Genomic DNA, 23697 nt, shown 5'->3' with positions numbered 1-23697 from the left:
CAGCTGGCACATGCTCTTTGCAGATCTTACAAACAAGCAGAGGTGGGTACATGAGGGCTAGAATACAACCACCACAACCACACCCTCCTTACTGCTTTCGTGTTCAGACTTCCCCTCTCACCTCTTGATCAGAGCAGGCATTTTGTCGTTTCTGAATCCAACAGATGAGTCTTTGACCTTCTATTACATTTTATTTACAGAGCATTATGGTACATTTCATTGGTGGAATTTACTCTGGGATTATAAAAAAATAATAATAATCCAGCAGCATTGTGCATCCTGGAGCGGGGAAAGAGCCAACATAAATACCCTACTGTCTTTGTCTGGGCTGGATAAGATTTAGCTCATCTCACAGCAGGTGAAAAAATTAATTTATGAGTAAAATCAAGAGAGAAATTCCCTCCTGTAACTTGTTTTCTACCTCCTCCATTTCCCAGCTGCTCTCTAGAGCCCTCTTAGGTTCCAGGTCCGTGTCACAGAGAGGATGAGAGAGAGGGATGAGCACATCCTGGTTGTTCCCCTAGCGACAGCAGCCATGTTCCTGACTTACTTGCTCTCCCTGAGACCGCATACAGTGGTTGTGGTTCTGCAATTTCAATGCTTCTCAGATCACAGATCGCAGGCTCCAGACACCAGCCTGAAATGCTGTCATTCTCCACACTGCAGCAGCAGCTTCCTACAGAGCTCAGAAAGAGTCATGTCTGTGGGCTAATAGGATTTCCCAGACTCAGGAATCCACCCTCAGACTGCAGCCCATCAGCTAAGTATGAGCCATATTGCTTTCAAAGTTTGGTGCCTTTTCTGGAAGCTGTGACCTGGGGTTTAAAAAAAAACCCAAAATGGAGCTTGCAGACACTGGGGACTGTTCTTTTGCGAGGATAAAGGGGAGTTTTGTGACATTTTGCGAGTGCCCAACCCAAAGGAACGACACCCCTTCTTGTCTCCTGCACAGCTTTACTTGGGGCTTCCCCAGAGTGCAGTGCACATCCTTGCTCAAGGCCAGGAGATCCCACCTGAGGGATCAGGGATTAGTCCTCTACCTCCTGCTTTATGCTGCTTATCAGAATGGGAAGCTCTGGGGCTGCGAATTCCACTGCTGACGGGTCGATAGTTTCCTCTTTTACTTGCACAGTGATAACTATTGAGAGACAGAAAGAGGATAAATCAGTCCACCCAGAAAGCTTCATTAACAGTTGGTGTCAACAGCTCCATGGGGCCCACTCTGTTCATATGGACACCCAGTGACAAATGCTTTGGGGGTCCTATCAGTCCCATTTCCCAACGAGCAGGTGCCCACATCACATACAAATACCAGCCCAACTGGCCCCTCTTCCTGGCAGCCTCAGCAGAGACCAAGAAGGGAGCAGAACACAGAGTGACCTCCCTCTCATCCCTCCAGGTCAGGGGAAGCCTATGCTGTGGGTGCTATACCTGTTCTGGGACTAAACAGGGCAAGTCAGCCTCCAGAAGCAGCTGTGTCATTCTAGGACCTTTCTCTGTGGAGAAATTCTCACTCACTCACACAGTCAGAAACGCATCCCCACTGGGACCTGCTGATGCGGGACTCAGCAGCGAGGCGTATCTCACATACAGCTGCTCACTGCATTAGGCAGCAGTCAATTCCTTTGTTTAGAGGCAGCTCTGTGTATGCTGGGGCTGCGCGAACCCTCGGCTTTCACTGCCATGGCGTTATGCAAACCCCCAGAACCTTTTCCGAGGAAGAGACAGTTAAGTCTTGGCTGTGCTGTCTCCCCAGCCCAGGCTATAGGGACCCCATGCCACGCCTGCTAGGAAGGGGAGCAGGCCACAGGATTGCTAATGGCACCCAGCATGTAGGAGAGGGGCTGCAGGCTGGAGTGACTCCCTCTCCTTACTCTCATCAGGTGCTGGCTCCTGTAAGGCCTTGCTTGCAGCTTTTGCTTCTCGTTTTGCTTTTGGGCCAGCTGGTTTCTTGGCTGCCTGCTTGAGGGACCGGGTTTTGGCAGACATCTTTTTCCCTTAACAAAGAAGAATAAAGAGTGTTGGGGAAATCTGTCCTTTTACTAAACACTGCGTTCAACCTCCCAGGGCAGAAGCTTCACGGGGCAGGGCTAAGCACACTTGAACAGCAAAACACATTCTGATCTGCTGCAAGGTCACAATATTTCTCTCAATTGGACACGCTCCCAAGTTGCTGGTGGCATCTCGCTCTGAAGTGGTGGGCAGCCTCTGCAGGGGTTAACTCCCCACACTCCAAAGAGAGGCAGTGGAAGATGGCTATAACCACCTCTCTTCCCATCATCCTAAATATCAAGCTGCCAGTTCTTACACATTAAGGCTGTGGTTCAGCACAGCACATAAGTACCTGAGTAGGCCCACTGAGCTCAGTTAAGTGCTTTGCTTAATCCTCAGGGCCTAGATCCTGAAAAACTGGCAGGGTGACCCTGTATTTGGTGTCTGTATAATTTTGTTAGTTAGGGCATTATGGCTTTTTAGACCATAAGCTCTGTGGGACAGGAAATGTCATTTACTATGTTTGTACAGCACCTAGCACAGTGGGGTTGTGGATTTTAGGTTCTCTGTCTCTCTCACACACACACACAGCAACAACATGGTCTGAGCCCATTAGCTTCTTGACCATCACCATAACCATTCTCATCATCCCCTAACACTAACTGTTAGAAGCTCACATCATGGACTGATTCCAGCTACCCAGGCCAGGCTCTCCATCATATCCACGGACAACGGGGAAGCTGCACGTTGCCGATGAACGTGTCAGTCACCTGGAAGCGTTCTCAGAGGCAGGCAGTCCTAGTCTAGATTGCAGCCAACCGACACAGCCTAGCAGCCTCCCCCCAAACAGTGCCCATGTCTCTCCTCAGCAAGAGCAGCATGACGAGATGCAAAGAGGAATAATGAAGCTATAAACACACACTGGACCAAGTGTACCCAGAGTCAGAAAAGGCCCCTCTCCTGCCTGCGGTTAGTCACACCTGAGAGGGTTTTTTTAACAGTTTCTAGCCAATGGGGGAAAAGAAGGGTGATGTGGAGGCAGGGCTAATCAAACTATCACTCACTTTTCTTTCCATAGGGTTTCTTCTTCTTCTTCGGCACCTCTTTGATCTTCACTGGCGTCGTGGGCTCTGTCACCAAGGCAAGAGGAAAATGAAAGCTGAGCTCCATCACCAGCAGATAACTGGGATGCCATGTTACAAGGCAGATACAAGACCCACATCCACCAGCCCACTCCCTCTCCCTGAGCCAGCCTGCCACAAAAGCAGAGGGAAGAGCTGGGTATAGTGGTGCTGCTAGGTGTATGGATGTGAGGGTGAGCATGACAGGCTGGGCATAGCTGGGGGCGCAGTGGTACACCAGGGAAGATGGGGTAGGGCAGGGATGAGGCTAGCAATTCTGGGATGGAAGGAAGGGATCTGAAGTGTAGCAGTGGCAGCCCCTACTAGTTGAAGAGAGGAGTGACACTCGTGTGAGGTTCACCCTTATCCTAGAGACTGAGGGCATCAGAACATCACAGGGCCTGGGAAAGGGAAGGGGGGCAGAGCTGCACCTGCTTCAAGATTGGGTGGGGTAAGGCTGTACTTGAAGGAAAGGAGAGTACAGCTAGAGGGGGGCATGGAAGTGCTCGTGTGATGCCCTATTTCAGCAGGAGCAATCCCCCATTGATTGATGGGACAGAAGACAGGAGAGACTAAAATCTACCTCAAACTGCCAGTCTTCTCTCCTCACCACGCAGATCTGGTTCCTCTGGTCAGCGAGTGAGCCAGGCTGAGAGAGGGCGTGAGGGGTGCATGGAGTCCATGTGGGACTAGGGAGATGGTTTCTCTTCCCCACAAGTCACAGAGGAGCAGGACATGCAAAGCAGTGGGTCAGAAACCTGCCACCAAATTCAGCATCACCACAATCGGGGCAGAGGAACCAATCAGCGTTCACCAACCTGGGGCCACTGGTGGCTGCAGCTGGTAACCCGTCAGCTCACACCAGCCTACAGCATAGATATCTGGTGACTCACAGTCCACCCACTGGTCATACTCGCTGTCCCAGCCATCAAAGTGGATGCTGAGGAGGCGGTGGACCACACGCTTTACGGTGGCCACGCAGATGAGTCGGGGCTCCATCAAATCCACTGCTTCCAGCTTCATGCCCGCCTTGAAGCCATGGTTTGGACAGTCCTGGGAAGAGGAAAAACCCAACCCAGTTACATCCAGGCCAATCCCAAGTCCTAATGCAAATACACCAGTGTGGTTATGCCTGTAGCTCAAGAAAAGGAGACAGAGCACAATGATGCCTCTTTGGTTTCTCTCACCAAAGTCCATATCGTGATACCTACGGGGGACTTCAGCTACCCCCATATAAACAGGCCCAAAGCCCACAAGCCCCGCCGTTCCGCAGCAAAGCTCAGCCTGACCACAGAGAGGCCAGATGCTAAACCAGGGTTTAGCTTTGCAGGGTTCAAAGGACGTCTGACTGAGCCCAGTGAGCCAGCATAGGCATGGGGACCGAGGAAGTGAGACAGGTGTGGCATTATCCCATGACACCATCATGCCATTTTGCTGGTGTGGAATGACTCCTGCCTCCCCCTCCCAGAGAGGGCTGCATTTCAGTGCGGAGATTGATCCCTGTATGGACAATCTGCGACGAGCTTGGAGATCCAAGTGTGGACTTGGAGTGTGGGCTTTAAAGAAATGCAAGTTGCCCTAATCAAAAGCCCATTCCATTATGAAATTCAGAGAAAGACAGCACCCCTTCATCACCAGCCACCAAGTGCTTTACTCATGCAGCCTACAGGAAAGAACTCAGGACACATCCTCTGACAGCAGTGAAACCTCCCAGGCATTCCCAAATAGTTTCAGCCGCTAGCAAAGAACAGCCCAGCTCAGAAACTCCCATGGTGTGTTTGGTCCTCCCTGCATGCTGGGTCCAAGCTGGTGTGTCTGCCTTGCCCCCCTCCCAGCCGGTACTCACCATGTTGAAGAGCCGCACTGGCACAGCTTTGGATTTGGTCTTTTCCAGGTAACTTGCCCAACTGAAATTCTTTGCATCATACCCTGCAAAAGTAGAAAGGTCACAGAGCATAAGAGCCGGGAGAAAGAGAGAGAGTGCAAGGAAGAAGCAGCAGCTCACAAGGCTCCACAACTAGCCTCCTGGCACTTCCAGGATGCAGCTCAAAGGAAGATAAGAGGAACTGCATTGCTCTGCCACTGCACAGCAGTCCGGGACTCCTTTGCTGAGCACAGATTGGGAACAGCATCAAGTGGTGCAATAGGTTTGAGACGTGGACAAACGTATCCAACAGGGACTCAGCAGAAATTGAACAGCCCCTGTCAATAACCACATGCAGGAGGAAATGGACTTTAAACACTTTACTAGGCATGATCACTCTCCTGCCACCAGGAATGTCAAGGGCAGTGTTGAAAGCAGGAGGAGACCCCCATTTTCTGGATCAGACAACCCAGGAGGTCTAGAATCCGCTGGCAGTGACAGAGAAGGCAAATTCAGACCACACTTCCATTTTATTTCAGATTAGGACCCATCAAATACCAAACACTCTTTGGAGCAAGGCGTGGGAGTAAGGCCAGTTTGAATGGATCAGCTGTTGCAACCTCACCAACCTTGACTCTTCAAAAAGAAGCAAGCAGGCCTGGGCCCCACAATTTTGGTCAGTCTGAGCCACAGTTGTGTCATCATGTGCCCCTAGGAGACGTGTAGCCCAGTGACCTTACAGTTCAGGGTGGGAGGTTTCAGAGTCTCACCTTTTGGAGGGGTCAGGTCGATGTTGTTCTTCTGGCAGAAGTTGACAGGGAAGATGGCATGTGAGGAAGCATGGTAACAGAACCAATCAGAGCCATCTGCAGATGCTGCCCCATCAATGCCAATCATGAGATAACCGTCCAGCAGGACCTGACAACACAGGGGGAGAGCATGAGAGGAGCAGCTTAGCTTGCTCTAAAGCCTTTCATTCTGAAAGATCCCCAAGACCTCTATGGTTTGTCTATCAGAGGATCATGCCCCCACTCGTGAAATGCAGCCACCTCTGGGGTGGAGCATGGTAGGTGCTAAACAATGCACAGCAATACACTCCAATGTTGTATCACAGATGGGGGAGTGGTAGCTTCTCCAGCTGAAACTGCAGCAGGAGTTTTAGTCAACAGGACCCAGTGACCTGGAATGGAATTTGACAGGCACACAGGGCTGATGTCAATACTCTTGGGAAAAGTGCCATAAACTTAAATAGTCAGGAGCTCAGTTTTCCATCTCAAAGGACAGTGCCTCCAGCAGCACAGAGCCCCCTCGAGGCAGTGCTGGGTCACTGGTTCACTACTGACCCAAGAGGGAACAGCACAACCCACTGACTCACCACCACCACTCCCCGCTGTGCCTTGGGAGTCCCCATCCAATCACCAACCAGGCCTGACCCTGCTTAGCCTATCAAATATAGCAGGCGCACATGATGCCAGGGCTAACAAAGTCGCCTATTCGTTCCCACCAGTTCCAATCCCTCAAAATGGATCGCGCCAGACACGGCTTCAGGGGAACATTTTCTGGACAAATAAAGAGCCCTCCTGTAATCTCGTCAACCTTTTGCTTCAAGTCCCCCCCTTCGGGTTGTACGGGGAGCCGATGATTTTCTGGGAGAGAACTGGAAGCCCACGGTGATGCTGCCTCTCAAGTTATGCAAAGTGGACTAGAGTCTAGAGAAGGAAAAGGCTCCCTGGGATCCTATCGCCCAGCACCCTGCCAAGTGATGCAAGGCGCTTCACAGGGAGCGAGCAGTGAGGGGAGAGAAAGCAAGACTGGGAAGCCAGGCCATGCAGAATGTATGAACACACACAGCGCTTCCCCTAACACTCCCTGCATCCCTTTATTCCTCAAAGCCACGCTCTGTATGCCGCGCTGACACCCTCCAGGAGCTGCTGAGGTCTTCTGGGAAAGCAGATCCTCCCTTCCGATTATCCAGGGGCAGAGGATGTGGGAGAAGAGCATAGCACATGTGCTGCATTGACAAGGAACTCAACCTGCTGCAGGCAAGCACACCTGTCCTCAGGCAGCATATACACATCTGTAAACTGACCGCAGCCTTGAGTGCCCCAGCTGCTGAAGCTGCGGGCAGCTTGCTGGCCCCTGAACAAGCACCCCAACCTCCTTCCCTGCTGCCTCACTCCCTCAGAGCCCTCCCAAAACAAGAGCCCTGCCTCCTCTCTCACAAGCCCCCGACAGGCCCCCTACCTCGTCCTGCTCTCTAAGGATGCTGAGCAGAGGCTCAGATGTCATAGGCTTCGACTCTGTCCCCTATCAGCCCAGGTTACCTTGCACACAGTAGCCACGCAGATGTTGCCCAGATTCAGGGGGTCAATAGCTTCCAATTTCATGCCTTCCTCGAACCAGCCACCCTCAGCGTAAACAGCCCGCACCTGAAACAGACCGCAGGGAAAAGACAAACTGGGCGTCACCGTCAGGACCATGGCCCGTCTCTGAGTGCAAAGGGGATTCAAAGACATGGCGGGGCACAGCAGGGTGGAAGAAGGGGAAGGGAAGGGAAAGGAAAGGTTGCCCTGAAGCAGAAAACCAAATGACTGAAACACGATTGGAGGGGGAGGGGGGCGCTAATGTGATTCAAAACCAGAGGCAAACTAACCCCAATGGAACAAAGAGAAACTCCCATAAATCAATCAATAAATCAATCAGAAGAGCCAGCCATGCCAATGCCATCCCCCACCGAGAGCCAACAAGCCTCCCAGCCTCCCATGGAGCAAGCCCTTCCTTCCAGCCCAGCCTCTGTAGCACACAGGCCTCTTACCTGACCTCCCTCAGTCCAGCCCAATCTCATGTCAGCATCCCCTTCCACCCTTGGCTGAAGACTACTGTGCATCCACCACCCGATCTAAGTACAGGAACACCTCCCCGGCGACCCCTGCGCAAGCCCTCTCCCCAATCGAGCCTCTCAGCTACTCCTCACCCAAGCCACTAGTCCTGTCTGCATCCTTGAGTCCCTCCACCCTGACCTTGAATGAGCAAACATCCTCTCCTGCTCCTGACCACATCCCCCACCCCATCCTCAAACATCCCCCATTCCAGCTCCAAGCCCCCACAGCACGCAAAGCCTCAGGGCAAGTGAACCCCCTCATACCAGCCCCGAACAAGCCCACTATGCGGAGTTCTGTGGGCTAGATACTCCTCCGCTGTTGCAAGGGAGAAGAGAGCTCAGCATCTACATGGGTTAGAGTCCAAAGAGCTGTGCTGAAGTGCGGGATGGGTCCTACCGTCTCCTGGCAAAGCTTCCCCCCTCATCCCTTCTTTGCCATGGCAGTCTCAAGGCGCGAGGGCTGAGCTCTCCTACCTTCTTGAAGAGGTAGGGGACAGCGTCACAGTAGATCTTCCGGAAGGTGGGATGGTTTGCCATGTCACTGCGCTTTTCTTCTGCCAGGGGAGGGAAACAAGGAAGAGAAGCAGAAATGAGACATCTACTGTGACAGAGGGGGAGTCCTGCTAAGTCACCATCTGATTGGAGGTCAGCAGCGATAAGAAACAGGAAGGCACCAGCTAGTCAGAGGGGGCTGGAAGGGGATGTTCAAAATTACAAAGGGAAAAAGGATCAGTCCCTTTGTATTACCATGTCCTGTATTATGGGAATAAAGGGTCCCTTGAACTCAAAGGATGGTAGATTTATCACAGATATAAACTTCTATACACAATATATGGAAACCAGGCAGAGATGTGCTCTGGGGGCTCAGCAGAAGAAAGGGAAGGACACCTATGCTGAACCTGGATTTCTTTTTTAAAGCATAACAAAGCATGCTAGCCCCTTTAGGAGTGGGTGCTGCTAGGCTGCCTCTTAATAATAATGAGAAGAATTCTAGGAACTGATGGGAAGAGTAGTCCAAGGACATATGATGCCTCTTGGTCCCTGGACTCCCCTGGGGAACTATATTGCCCACAAATTCCTCTCCTTCAAGGGCCAAGCCCCAGAAAGAGATGACCTAATGTCACATGCTCTTAAAGGGGCCAGCAAGCTTTGTCACATAAGGCTCAATAAATGTATAGCCATTAATAACATCTGTAACTATGCAGGCTAACATAAAGGTACAGTGTACTCACATTTCAGGGGGGAGAAACTGACTGCCTCTTGGGGAGTCGAATAAGAAATCACACTTGTACCACTGACATGCAGCAGAGTTTAATTGGCCAGGTGCGTTATACTGCGTTGTTCGGCCTTTGCAACATCTCATAATGGATACCAGAGGGTAGGTTACATGGCCAGACAGAACCACTGGTCTGCTATGCTAGAAGCAGGTGATGTGATTACCACAGCTGGCCCAGCTTGCAAGATACGGGATGGCCTTGTCAGAATCAGAACCATTCCATGAAAACCCAGGACTAGGGTCAACTCTAATCTTGTGTCAGTGTCTCTCTGGGACCAACCAATCGACAGCAGGCTGGGAGAGTTCCGGGAAAGGCCACATGGATTTGTACCTGTCTTCTTGATGTTGTGACCCACCCTACGTGACCAGCCCACTGGGTGGATCAGAGTGCTCCACATATGGCACCAGAAGTCATCATCGCTATCCCCATCCTCATAGAGGAGCCTCAGCCGGCCACCAATCACTGTGTCCACTACTGCCATGCGCGTCCGAGACACATGGGTCTTGTCCACTACCTCCACCCGCATGCCCTGACGGAATGGGTACTTCATGTTTTCCGCCATCTGCGAGGACAACAAACAAACAGGATCTCTCAGATCCCTTCGTCCCCAAACGCTTCACACAACACGACTCTCTCCACATGCACACTGATCACTTGGCTGCACGTCAGCGCTGGGAGGAACAGATACCTCGAGGGAGGGACACAACAGCCATTCTAAGACCGTGTACAGGGAGACTTTGGCAAAGCAGTAAAGTGCCTAAAACCACTATGGCTTTCTGCTAAAAGCAGCCAAGTCAGCAGGCTGTAAATTGGCCATTCAGCAGTCTCCGTTCAACCAAGGCAGGAGGGGAGGGGTTTTTTTCGGGTGCCACAGAAAGGGCAGCTTGACCCCGCATCCTTCCTGATAAGAATTGTGTTGAAGTTGCTGATACATGCATCTTAGAAGAGCAGGATGTGCTCCAGGAATGTCTATTGGGGCCTCAAGGCTGCAAACTCTGGAAAAACCCACACCTGGTTCATCGATAATCAGAAGGAACCTCTCGTTTGACCATTGAAACTGCTTACTTAAAAGTTTGCTTTAAGGGACATGTCATTCTATTACTAATGTATAAATAAGGGGAAAAAATTTGAGGTAGGGGGACTCTTCAGGACTGGACTCTCCCTCTGGATGAATTTTGTGTTCCCCACTAGCAGACGGGCTGCCGTTGTGCCACTCGAGAGCCACACTCAGCTTTGGTAATTATCAAAGGTTGGGGGTGTTTTACTAACCTGTTGCAGACATGTGTATAAGTGCTTGAGACTAAGTAAAGTTTAGCTTTAAGTGAAAGCACTCTGGTGTTGTCCTGTTTGTGCCAGCCATCTATCGGCTGGACGGCCGTGTCTCCCCTGATATATTTCCTGACACCACCTTGCACAGAGTAAAAGTTACCAAGAGCTTTGGGTTGAAAGAACCCCGGGTAACAACCGTGCCACTGCACAACTGGGGATAAGAAGGGCTGAATAACCAGTCCTAGTGAAATCCCTGTTACAATTATAGTTTGGTAGAATGTAACGCCTCCAGCTCAAACTGGGCCAGTGCATGGGGCTCACACCTCACTTCTGGTGAAAGTGGCCATAAGGTCTTCCATAGCTACCTCTGGTCACAAACTTATTGGAGTCTCTCAGTTGACTCAAAAGGGGAGTGGGATCAGGCCCTTTGTTTCACACTTCTTAGAAAGACTGAACCTCCAGCAACACCCTCCAACCCCACCACTATCCTGGAGCACTTGTACAGACTGACTAAGAGACTCTGTGCTAAGTCACCCGCATCACCCTCACTTTTCCTTGGGGGGGACTCCCAAATTTTGATCAGGCCCAACCCAACCTATCCTTGAGAACGTTCAAAGGCATCTGTAAAGTACCTGTCACCTTGGTCTATCAGAGCCCAGGGTCTCAGAGTGCAGTGAGATCTAATGCCATGTGGCAAAACGCACATTAGCAACATCTCTGTGGGGACACAACCCCACATGTGCCTTGTAGAAGGTTTTCTCCAGACTTGGCCATGAGGAGTAAGTGTATTTGTGTCTGGGAAAGCCTTGGACATGGTAACATTCCAGTCTCTCTTTAGCACTTCACTGCCAACTCTCCCAAGAGCTTGTCTCCACCACGGCTCAGTGGGTCTGACAGATTATCCCATGAACAAACAGCTTCATTGTAATTGCCTCAAACCATGGGAGACTCTAGTTCAGTGTCTCCAGTTCAATGTCCCTGACTACCCTGGATCCTGCAGATAAGTGAATCCCGTCAAGGTCTTTTTCTGCCAGCCATTTCATGGTATTATTTTCCCCATCAGAAATTTAGAAAGAAACTTTTCAAAACGTGCCAGCAGGGGGAGCCTGCCTTCTCGCTCGACTCTGACTGGAGTCACATCTACTAACACTCCTTCCGATTATTAAAAAAAACCTGCCTGTCAAGATCTTAATGAGTTTTCACACGCAGTGCTACTGACTGTGTGCATTTCAGGAGAGCCAGGGACGCTAGTCTCGTCAGTTTTGTTTTTCTCTCATTCCCCAGCATGTTGCCGGGCTTCCAAAAGTTAAGAAGAATGTTTCTATTCAAAACAAACAGCTCATTCACTGAAATAAAACAATTCACATTAAACAGCAGGATTTACTTGTGTGCGTACGCACAAAGGAAAACAAAACCCTCACCAATATTTTGGGCCTCAACTGTTTAAGAACATCCTTTTAAGCCCTGAAAGAGAAGCAGTCAGGCTGACTGGGTCAAAGGAACCCACATTGCCAAAGGAGCATTCTGTCCTACTTTCCAGGTGTGTCAGGCAGCCCTTAAAGGAAAATGCCCTCCCCCACCCTGCACTATGCTGGTTCTCCCTCCCAGTACCAATGAGCAACAGGAGAGGTAAACAGAGCTTGAACCAAGAGAGGGAGACTCCCCCCACAGTAGTGTGTCTCCATCTGTGAACTGGATGGATGGTAGAACCTTTCCCTTGTCCTTCCCCTTTACCTTGATGTGGAAATCCACAGGGATGGTCCTTGCTCCCACCAGCCTTTTCATGAGGTACCCCCTCCAGTCTGTGTACTTGGCGTGGATGGCTGTACAGAAACAGAGAACAACAGCTCATGTTCCTTGCCCATTGCACCTTCATGAGGACACAAAGTTAACAATGCATTTGACCTCTTCCTCCTTTCCAGGAATTGCCGGTCTAAATTCAAGATGTTCTTCCCATTCAGATACACCAATGATCACTAGTCTTTCACTCTCACACACTCACAGCCACACTGCAGCTATATACGAGCAGAATGTCAGGTTTCTGATAAGCTCACAGAGCTTTGCCACCATTTGGCACAGAAAGTAGAAGAAAATTCATTAATATTCTTTCCGTTATCTTTGCACCAAGGAGCCCCAGTTACAGATCAGGATCCCATTGTGTTAGGTGTACAAATATAGAACAAAATGGCAGCAGAGTGCTATTTAAAATAATGGCTGGTACAGAGGAGGTAAGTCAGCCCCTAACACAAGGATGAAGGGGCACTTCATGAAAATTAAAAGGCACCAAATTTAAAATGGATAAAAGGAAATCCCTTCAAACCAAGGGTCTGTTGGAGGTGGGATACTGAGCTAGAAGACATGATCTGTGCCTTGGAAAACTTACAAGCTAAGATCCCAATCCTGCAATTGGATTGACACACATGGACCTGTGCACCCATGCAGGGCCCCACTAATTTCAAAGGGGCTCCATTTGGGAGCAAGAGGCTGCCCATGCTGATATGACTGCCAGAGCAGGGCCTAAATTGGGACATGAGGTGGTATAGATTCCAAAGCCAAGAAGAGACCATTATGATCCTTTAGTCCAGTGGTTCTCAACCTTTCCAGACTACCCCTTTTCAGGAGTCTGATTTTTCTCATGTACCCCAAGTTTCACCTCACTTAAAGTCTTGCTTACAAAATCGGACATAAAAATACAAAAGTGTCACAGCCACACTAGTACTGACAAATTACCATATAATTATAAAATAAATGAACTGGAATATAAATATTGTACTTACATTTCAGTGTACAGTCTATAGAGCATTATAAAAAAGTGATTGTCTGTATGAAATTTTAGTTTGTACTGACTTTGCTAGTGCTTTTTATGTAGCCTGTTGTAAAACAGGCAAATATCTAGATGAGTTGATGTACCCCTCTGGAAGACCTCTGTGTATCCCCAGGGGTATGCGTACCCCTGGCTGAGAACCTCTGCTCTAATCTGACCTCATGTATAAGACAGGCCATAGAACTTCCCCAAAATAATTCCTAAAGGAGATAGTTTAGAAAAACATCCAGTCTTGATTTAAAGATGATCAGGGATGGAGAAGCCACCCTGAGCCTTGGTAAATTGTTCCAAGGTAATATGGGCCTAGGGAGAAGGCTGGGATAGGCTGTGGAAATGGAAAGCAACTGAGTAAGATGTGTAAGTCAAGACATGTCAATTTCAACCTATGTAAACAGCATTTAAAGAACACCCCCACATGCCAGAATTCTGCTCTTTTACCAGCACCCTTCGTGATCCTTCCAGTTGAGGATGGATAGACACAATTCCTCCCATCACCCTCCAGCACCACTCCTAGTCAACCAGAGGGAGTTGCAGAGAGAGAGCAATGCAAGAAGCTGCTTTCTGAGGACCAAGAGAAATGGACACTTTATAACAGAAGACAGCAGCGGATCTGCATTCCCAATCATTACGAACATGACACTGTGAGACGAAGCTAGGAGAGAAACCAAGACTGCTACATGTGGAATTAAACACTGGCATCTCCTCTCACAGCATGACACCCGACAGGCACTCACTCTGTGGGGGTACCAGGATTTTGCTGTTGATGGCACACCAGCCAATGGGGTGAATGTCCACTGTGCCCAGGTTGCACCAGAAGTCATGGCTGGAGTCATTCTCAAAGCCTTCGTACCGCAACAGTGCTCTGTATCCTGCCGGAGACAACAAGAGAGGGAAGAGATGCATTAAATCTTTTCTCTGCTCTGATTACTTTGTTCCCTACAATACATTCTCTAGTGCTCCAAGAAAATTAGCTTCAAGTGACTCAAGTGAAAGGACCTTCCACCCCTTCCCTTGGAAGACGAATGGAGCTCAGCAACACAAAGTCCTCCCACGAGACCTGCCGGTTTACCTTGTTTAGGTTCCATCTATTGCTCCTAAACAACTCTTCTCCCTCCTGGCATTTCCCCCTTTCAAAGACCCTTGGATGCAGTGATGAGCTGCCAAAATCTTAACAACCAGTTCCCCATAAAAAGTTCTGATTTAAGGGATGTGCCCCAGTATGTATTTTTTGTACCAACAGGGTTACCATACGTCCGTATTTTCCCGGGAGGAATTTTTAAAATTTAAAAATTCCTCCTGGACGGCCATTTAAGAACCAAAAAACCTGACCTGTCCGGGAAAATACGGATGTATGGTAATCCTGCCTAAAGTTCTTTTTTAAAAAGATGGGCCTGAACTAGAAATGAGCTCCATTTCACATGTGTGGGTCCCGGCCACTCCCTGGGGGTGTGCTAGAGTGACCAGATGTCCCGATTTTATAGGGACAGTCCCGATTTTGGGGTCTTTTTCTTATATAGGCTCCTATTACCCCCCACCCCCTGTCCTGATTTTTCACACTTGCTGTCTGGTCACCCTAGGGTGTGCACATGTGTGGGTCCCAGCTGCTCCCTGCCCCCCTCATTGAAGCAGGTGTGCAGGGTTACTGCCCTGGGAACTGCAGGGCAGCACTGGATGTGGGGCCAGCTGCAGACAGGGGCGTGGGGCAGGGCTAGCTAGAGGCAGGGGGTGCAGGGCTGGCTGCGGGCAGGGCAGGGGATGCGGAGCTGGCTGGAGACAGGAGGGTGCGGGGTTGGCAGGAGGCGTGGGGCTGGCTGGAGACAGGGCAGGGGCTGACTGGAGGTAGGGGCTGGCTGCAGGCAGGGCACGGGGGTGCAGGGCTGGCTGGAGACGGGGCTGGCTGTGGGCAGGGCAGAGGGTGCGGCACTCACTGCCTGGATGGCTCCCGTAGCCCCATTAAAGCGTCATATGGCCAGGCCAGATAGATTCAGATCTGATAAACATCCCTCAATTATCGCCAGTCCCTGTCGGTTACTGATAAGCCTCTCAAGAGACCTACCTGCAATCTGGATGACAGAGGCGATCCAGTACACCCGGCTGGGGAGCACAGCATCGCTATTCAACACCTCCACCTTCATCCCTTTCATCACGTCCTCCCACTGCTCGAACAGCGGCACCTGCAAGATTGGGGCAGAGATGACGGGAGAGGAGAGAAGAGAATGGTAATTATGATCCAGCCTGCATATATTTTGCAGACACAATCTGCCTCTTGCTCACAGAGCTGTGCTTCACAATGTATGCTTTCATTTAAACCAGTTCTTTCTGGCCCTTAGGGCTGTAAAGAGAAACTATGACAACATGAACTGAGCATAATGAGGCACAATTGCCTTCGTAAGTCTTCACACAGCCTGACACAGTAAGCTCTGAACTGTTCAGGCTTTGAAATCTAAAGATGGCTTTAGCGCCCAGATCGTAACAAGACTGATGACACCAAGTTGTTCTCTGGCTCTGGGCCAAGCAGCAGGGACTGCGTAATTTCAGAATGAGAAAGAAGAGTTTTCCATACTGCTGGTGAGCTGTGACCCTGCAGTGCCAGTCCATTAGGATAAGAGTGCTAATCACCATGAGAAAAAAGAGGCAATTGCTCCATGGAAGCTGGCTGCCCCAGACAATTACCAGGCAGCTGGACACCAGTTTGAGGTCACAAAGACCACAGTAGGGGCTACTATCACAGTTGCTATTCCAGTTGCATGGCAGTACAGTGTTATGGGGTGCGTGAGCAAGGTGGCCAATGTGCCAGAAATCACTGAAGGACTTGATTACAATTTCCAAATTGTTTCGGAGCTATCAACAGAACTCATGTGGCCCTTCTTCTCCCACAAGTAAATCAGAGGAGCACTGGCCCATGGTGACACCAGTCCCAGGGGAGCAGCATAGCAGGTACCTGAACACGTACACAGGAAGACCACCCAAAGCACATGATGCCACAATATGGAAAAATTCTAGAGCTTAAGAATGGACCAGAGGGAGGGAGAATTATTCCCATAATAAAATATTGACATGAATGGTGTCTCCACCCCCACTGTGATTCTAAGTGCCTAGCCATTTTTACCATGGCTAACAAAACCACCTCCTAACCACACCCACCCAGAGGATACCATTTTAGCTATATATTTAGCAGGAAGGTGGTAGGATGAGTTTGTTTTTTTTTTTTGGGGGGGGGGGGGGGGGCTGAGAGCAAGGCAGAGATACCCAATGACAGCACAGGGACAAGCATAGCAATTATAACATCTGTTTACTGCATAACATATGTGAAACTAAGGGAGATGACTTCTGTGAACAATGTAGCAAAGATGCAGAATCTACAGGCAGCTGACCAGGCACGCTGCTGCATTTGAAGCTGTTATTCATATTAGTAGTGCATGCAAGGGGTGAAGTATGAGACAGAAGCTCTCTATTCACCCACCTTCAAAGTGTTAATGGATGGTAGGAATTCAGTTTCTGCATTAGGACTCTGCTGCACTGGGCTTCAGTTTCTCCCTCAGTGGCAGAGGTGATCTATAGTCATTATCGCCTGAGCTTAGGGCTCAGCTTTGCCACCTCAGTTAGCAGCTTTCAGAGGTACTAGCCCCAGTGGTTTCAGTGCAGGTACTTGTCAATGTAAGGGTGACAGATGGAGGCCCTTCACGTGTACAGCGTGGAAGTTTATGGCAGAAGGTACTGGGGGGGTTCTGATGGGCTAATTGCTGCAATTAAGAGAGGTTATGCAACACTGGAGTGGAGGTAGCACATCCTTGTTTGTATGCATGTATATAGCTCCCACTTGGGTGAGCGACGTGGTGTGGGGAGGGAACTATACAGAGGAATAATTCAGTACAGTATTACAGTTAAAGAAGAGGAGGGGAGCTAAGTCAGCCAGAGGCTCTCTTATCCAGGAAGATTTTTATTAAACACCAAAGGCTATAGGCCAGCTGCAAGATCAAGACATAACAGCACAGTGCAATAGATCACAGTGGGTGATTTGTTGGAGCCACATTTACACTGTAGCGTCGGCCTGGAGGCCTAATGTTGCGTCAAGATGGCAGCCATTTTCTCCCGAGCACTGTTTATTTGGTGTTTTCTTTAGGAACTCTCTCTTCCATTTGCACGTCTCATTCCACAAAGAGTTCTGCTTCATTTTCTTGTCCTCCTGGCAGAACCTTCCCTTGTCTCTCATTTTAACCACCTTCTGAACCTCATACATGAATTCAGAACCCTGGCACATGTTCAGGAACAGGTCTTGTCTGCTCTTGTCCTGGTCCCCAAGGTCTGTGAACCTTTTCACCACAGTGGATCTGATCAGCTTCCCCCCAGGTTTCTCTGGGAGGTCTATACTGGTGCAATGGGTTACTGAAATAAAGAGAGAGAGAGTTAACAGCCAAAGCAACAGCACATCCAATAATGATCAAATTAATAATTTCACTTCAGTTTCAAACTCTAGTCCAAGAAGAAAGTATCTTGCAGGAAGGAACTAGAGATGGCAAGGACATAGCATTGGTATTCACACACCACTTCTAGGACTAAGGGTGGGTGAAGATGCTACTTAATAGGATAGAGGAAGAAAAGCCAGGAATGATCCTAACTGAATTAGGAAAGGTGACTTAGATCTCTGGCCTACACACAAAATTGCACCAGTTTAACTGAATTGGCTTAAATTGCACCTTCAGTTATTTCAATGCAATTCTGTGTTGACACTCCTAAAATCCATATAACCCTGGCTTACAGATAGCCAGTTTTAAAGTAATGGGTGTCCACGCATGGGGCTTGAACTAGTTTAACTCAACCAAATCATGTCTGTCAGCACATGTTGTGGGCCATCCTTACTGTGGGACAAAAAAGATCCTGGGCATGTTTGTGAGCATCCTTATTGTGGGCCATAAAGGATCCTGCAAACCATCTCTCTACGGGGCTCCCGTCAAGGGAAAGAAGCCATTTTAAAGAGTAAGAGAGAAAGCTGGTAAGTTTGGAGTAGTGGTTCACACAGATGAGAGGGGACCAAGCTTTGTGAGAGCTTTTGTGGGGGAGAAGGGAAACTATCATTGCCCTAATACTTGATGGCAAAACTGGAGGACGTGCTCAGAGATTTTCCAAATAAAATGTTCCAAGTGTGGGAAAAGCCAAGGGCCAAGACTAGCTGGTGTCTGATAAATGTAGAGGATTTTACTGTCAGACAATCGGGAATAGGCCATGCTATTACTGTATCCCAAACCCATGGGCTGTATTTTGCTTGCTTACCTCTTTGCCAGTAAAATATGCCAAAGTGTTTTCCAGGTTTTTAACAGCAAGGCAGACTGATGGGAGGCTGCAGGTAGATAGAGGCACCAATCTGGTTCGGCAGCCTGCACTGCAAATGGGGCAGACGGATATAATGTCACATGAATGTTGTGGCCATTGTGCCCAGCCAGTAGTTTCCTGCAATTAGAGTCTCTTGTTTTTAGACTTTTTACATTGCAATCTCCCCAAGGATCTGCCAAGTTGAGTCCAGCCACACAGTGTCGCTCAGCCAGGCACTGTGCAGGCGTCTCCACTTTGACTGGGAACGGAGGCCTATGAGGCAAAAGGAAGGAGCGGCACAAACAGGTAGAGTGTCTGGGAGGTGACAGAGCAACCAGAACAGCTGAGCTGATGAGGGATTTGGCAAGAGCTGCAGAGGCATGTGAGTGGAGACTGGCCCCTGCTAGAATAAGGGAAGGGGGAAAAAAAATGGGTATTTCCACCCTCATGCAAGGTTATAACTGCCCTTTTTACATATAGTAACAGCATCCAGAAGACCCTTTCCCCACCCTTGTGAAATAAGCCTCCCCCCTTCCCCAATCAGTACATAAAACAGTAAGAAGGTGCATACCTGCTGCTGTACAGGGCCCCGTATCTCCTGATTCCTTGTCCTGCCAACTCAGCTTGGTGGTCCTCTCCGGATCCAGGGTTCTTGAAAGCTGGCAATGCAACCAGCAGCTTCAGTTCAGCTCCTTGTCCTGCTAGTAGGACATGGCTAGTAGGCCATGGATCTACTGTTTTTCTTAGAGTCCCCTCAACAAAGCACTGCACGTGCCTCCATGCTAGTTAGTAGCAAATCGGGCAGAGTGGAAGGGTGCTCTGAACCTTATCATACTAGATCTTCCCTGCCTCCATCTCCTCACAGCACCATCTGACATGCCAAGTGATGTCCATCTCGGCCAGTCTGAACTCAGTTGCCAAGTTATACACTAAACCAGGCTGAGCTGGCCAGAGACCTCTTCCTCTCCCCAGACAGGCATCAGAGACCACACATCAGCCACAGGCCTGTGGCAGCAACCTTGTAAGATGGTCTCCTCCAAGACATGCTGGCGATAGAACCAGTTGGGTTGCAGAAGCAGATGATGTTGCTCGCTGTGAGAATACAGAGCTCCGTGGTAATGGGCTGTGTGATGCTACTTGTATGGGCAGGTGGATTCCAGCCAACTAGAGTTTTACGCCGCAGAATGTGGATCACACAGGCAATGACAAGCGTGATGGGGATAGTTATTGAGAGGACAATTGGCATCAGCGGGGCTAAGAGAACAGGCAAGCTCCACCCACAATGGCCCTGTCTTGATGTAGACTGGCATAGCAGGGAACCAGTGGCTGTTAGCTTCGCTCAAAGCAAGCTAATCCAGATGGCCGTGGCCTTGGTGCACTGCCAGTAGTGTGGTGTCTGGATGTGGTGTGTGCTAGGGGACAGCATGGCAGCTAGCGCAGCCATTTCCTCTAGTCCATGACATCACCGTGGAGTGAGAAGAACAAAGTAATACCAGAAAAACTAAAGACATTGTGTGAAGAACCACCCACAGCTCAAGTGGGGGTGGTGGGGAGAAGACATACAGACAGGGTTTCTATTTCTAAAGAGTTTGGGGTTCCTTCCAGCACAACTCGGGAGGACAGAGTCCCACCTCCCTCCCTGATGCCATTCAATGACATTTCTATCTCGCGTAACATCAAGATCCCTGCCTATTTTCCTCCTGGGGACGGAGCATGCTCCCTCCACAGGATTCCGGCATGACCAGCAAGGCTCAGACTCCCTCCCTGTCAGGAGGCAGAGACAGAGTCTGATATCCAACTCTTCTACACCATGTGGCTTCCACACCTCTTCCTCACTCATCTCATGCACACAGGAGGAAGCCAATAAGCCCAGGTAACATGACACACTGCACACAAGCAGAAAGGCACAGAAAATAAGGAGAACTCACGTGTTTGAAGCAGCTGACGGGGGCAGCCTTGTAACCATGGTCCTGCAGGTACTTTCCCCAGTCAAAGCCCAGGACAAGGGCTGCAGGAGGACACAAAAGAAGAGTGTCAAGGTCAGCTGTTCTGAAGAGGATGCAGAACACAGCCTGTCTAATGCCCAGCTCCTTCTTCTCCACACCCACCTGCACTTACCATCTTGGCCTGTCAGCGTTCCATCTGCCAGTTGACCTGTCCCCTGGGAATGGAGGAATGCCCCAATTTTGGCAGACCATGCTGCCTTGTGCAGAACTTTAGCCTTCTTTGTAGGCGGTTTGCCCTGGGGAAGCATAAAAAGAAGATGAGGTTGGGATCCAGAGGCAAAGGGATAATGTATCCCTGAAGGCAAGGTGCAGACTCACCTCCCTATCTCTGGCTGAAGGATTTGAGAGGTCATGACATTCTTCTACACTCACGGGGCCATGAAGAGCCAGAATCACCATGGATACCATGCAGTTCTGCCCTCCCCATCTTTTCCCACCCATGTAGAGAGCAGGACCCTTAGCATGCCCTTGTGTCCCTCAAGGAAGGGAGGGAGGTACCAATAAGCCTCCAGCAAGCATGGTCTTGTTGACACTTCCCCCTACAGGCGAGTCCCACTTTGATTCCAGAGGCCACCGGGTGGGTGTCACTCACCTGCAGCCTTGCCAGGATGCTGGCTTTCTTGGAGTTTGAGGAGTAGCTCCTGGAGCAGGAGACGCTGCAGAAGCGTTTGGTCTTCGAAAAGAAAGCTTCCCTTGTGCCCACGATCCCACACATTTCACACACAGCTGGGGGAGAGGAAGATACTCAGAATGAGAGCTGGGGGTGTGGCATTAACCCTGCAAGGGCTAAGCTCAGGCCAGCAATGTTACAGTGCCAGGAAGCGTAACTAACTTGACTAACCCCAGCAGAACCCCGAGAGCCTCTTGACAGAACTCAGAGCATAGAACACAATCACTGGGCAGTTCCACTCCCAGGGCATGTGTATTAAGCTAAACCACCACACATATCCTGAAGCACTGTACTGCTTTCAAATGGGTCCATATCTGTTTCTAATTAGCTATTGTGCCTCCTTATGGCACGCAGAGCATATAGTACCTGGCTCGGAGCCGCTGTCTTCCATCAATCGGCCTGTAGTGGGTGGATGTAGCGGAAGAGGGGAGGTGGGCAGCTCCCCAGCTTCACGATCTGCCACATCATTATCACTAGACTCATCCAGGCAGGAGCTGCTGTCACTGCCCATGCTGCTGTTGTAACCCCGGAAACTATCATAACCCCCAAATAAGTCCAAGTCATCGTCATCATCTTCATCCTCCTCTTCCATCCGCTTCAAGGATGGCATCTTGCGGCAGAAGGGAGACAGCTAACGGAGAGAATAATACTTCAGACCCAAGATTTTCAACATACCCTTATGCAGTAAGCCTGGCCTCAGCACAGCAGGGTTGTCCCACAAGGCTTAGGGAGGGAAAACCTGGTGTGGCTGCTAAGGATTCTATCTAGCAGACTCAAGAGCAGGTGTCTCCCACTCACTTGGGATGTGGGGGGAGGAGGGGAAGAGGACTCCCACCCGCTCAGTGAGTTCTCTTTTAGGTTTTACCCATCAGACTCAGCGTTCCCACAGAAAAAGAATTCATAGTCACAGAAGTGCAGAAAGTGGGGGGTGGCAGAAAGATGGAGAGGAGGGCCACAGTAGAGGTATAAGGAGAGATCAGTTTACAGAGGCACACAGCAAGGTAGGATCAGCAATAGTCGCACTGGAGGCTGACTGGTGACTTCAAGATCACCAGTCCTTTACTGCTCCCAGGCGCTAAAGCAGTAGCATAAGCTTTTAGGGCAAGAGGCACCCTTCAATCCCTGCACTCCATATTGCTTTCCCACTTCCTCCCGCCTCAAAACAAGAACGGCCAGACACATGCTGGGGCACAGTGAAACAGACTCGGTCCTGGTGTACGTAAGCAGATCCAACTCCCATTAAAAAACAGGGGGCTTCCAGCTGCTCCCATCGAACCTGAACAGTTTCCCGCAGAGGCGGTGGCAGGAAAACAGGAGATTGTTCACACGGCCCTGGGCACGGGGCAGAGCCAGAAGCCGGCAGCGAAGAAGTCCAGGGGCTCAGCGGCTACACCCCACGCCGAAGCCGGGCACCACTGATTGCGTTACCTCAACGGAAGGAGCCTGATCTACCCGCAGGCAGGTGGGGGCCCGTTACCGCACCACAAACCAGGCCCTTTTACGAACAGAATTCAGGGGACCCCCTGCGAAGGATCCCCCTGGCTGCCCACACCCCTGCCAACCCCTGCGGCGGGCGGGCGGGCTGGCCGGGTCCCTCGGGCCAGGGGCCGCAAAGGGGGCGGGGCGGGCTCCCCAGCCACTCCCCGGGGCGGAGCAGGCTCTGAATGGCGGCTTCTCACCCAAAGCACCTCGCCGCTGTAACGCCGGGTGAGCCCCACCCTGCCGCAGCGCAGGGCCCCCGGAGCCCCGCAGGGCAGCGCCTGCCTAGCCAGCCCCGCGGCGAGACGGGGGAGGCCGGAGCTAGCGTGTCCGGGGGCCGGGTCCCGGGACAAGCAAAAGGATCGGAGGCTGCAGTATCTCTCTGCCCCTCCTAGGGCCGGTGTCCGGCCCCCGAGGCTCCGCTCGGCTCACCTCGCCCCTCTCCTGCTCCATGGCTCCCGCCCGGCCCAGCTAACAGCTGGACGCCGCCATCAGGCACATGGTGCCTTCGCTGACCAGGCCCCGCCCCCGACAGGGCGTCACACGCCAGCCATGAGGGCGTTAGCTTCACCGTCCCCCATGTACCAGAAACGCCTATTGGCCCTTTCCTCCCGGCCAATCCCCGGAGAGATTGCTGAACAGCCGGGAACGCGTCCCCTCCCGCCGCGAGGCATTCTGGGAGTTGTAGTTCGCAACGCCCAATAGCTTGGCAGAAGGCGGCCACGGGCTGGGGAGGGCGGTTACAGCCCGCCCCTGAGGCAGGTTTCAGAGTAGCAGCCGTGTTAGTCTGTATTTGCAAAAAGAAAAGGAGGACTCGTGGCACCTTAGAGACTAACCAATTTATTTGAGCATGAGCTTTCCTGAGGCAGGTGGCTCCCGAGGCGTGGTCCGTCCTCCCGGCTGCATCATTCTCCCTACAGCCCTAGGTGGGGTGAGGTGCCTCAGGCCGAGCCTCCTTCTGTCTACTCGCATGGGCGGGGCGGGGCGGGAGGGGGGCAGGCGCG

General features: G+C 50.7%; 1 protein-coding gene across 3 annotated transcripts; it reads right to left on the bottom strand.

Moving 5' to 3' along the window:
- Window positions 1–171: 171 nt before the first annotated feature.
- Window positions 172–23245, bottom strand: L3MBTL2 (L3MBTL histone methyl-lysine binding protein 2). 3 transcript variants are annotated; one of them, XM_077830553.1, is made up of 17 exons: window positions 23126–23245; window positions 21581–21845; window positions 21137–21270; window positions 20657–20780; window positions 20467–20546; window positions 15285–15402; window positions 13963–14097; window positions 12139–12227; window positions 9466–9697; window positions 8333–8412; window positions 7302–7406; window positions 5748–5895; window positions 4960–5042; window positions 3932–4166; window positions 3057–3122; window positions 1875–1997; window positions 172–1138 (listed from the first exon to the last, which is right to left on the bottom strand). In XM_077830553.1, exons 1-17 carry the CDS (start codon window positions 23144–23146, stop codon window positions 1029–1031), a joined length of 2148 nt encoding a protein of 715 aa, XP_077686679.1. In that variant the 5' UTR covers window positions 23147–23245; the 3' UTR covers window positions 172–1028. The 3 variants fall into 3 exon arrangements, with proteins under 3 accessions (XP_077686679.1, XP_077686687.1, XP_077686697.1); XM_077830561.1 differs by lacking the exon at window positions 23126–23245 and adding an exon at window positions 22491–22797; XM_077830571.1 differs by lacking the exon at window positions 23126–23245 and adding an exon at window positions 22643–22797.
- Between the last annotated feature and the right edge of the window lie 452 nt (window positions 23246–23697).

This window comes from Eretmochelys imbricata, chromosome 1 (assembly GCF_965152235.1).
Source record: "Eretmochelys imbricata isolate rEreImb1 chromosome 1, rEreImb1.hap1, whole genome shotgun sequence".
Lineage (NCBI taxonomy): Eukaryota > Metazoa > Chordata > Testudines > Cheloniidae > Eretmochelys > Eretmochelys imbricata.
Note: the sequence above shows the minus strand (reverse complement) of the source record. Positions and strands in the feature narration are given on the sequence as shown.

Excerpts from the sequence above, each read along its gene's own strand:
- L3MBTL2 (XM_077830553.1), bottom strand. The coding sequence starts at position 23,146 with ATGGAGCAGGAGAGGGGCGAG. Across the intron at positions 7,407-8,332 it reads TCCCCTACCTCTTCAAGAAG|GTGCGGGCTGTTTACGCTGA; the intron begins GTAGGAGAGCTC and ends GGTCTGTTTCAG. Across the intron at positions 5,896-7,301 it reads GCGTGGCTACTGTGTGCAAG|GTCCTGCTGGACGGTTATCT; the intron begins GTAACCTGGGCT and ends CTGTGTTGTCAG.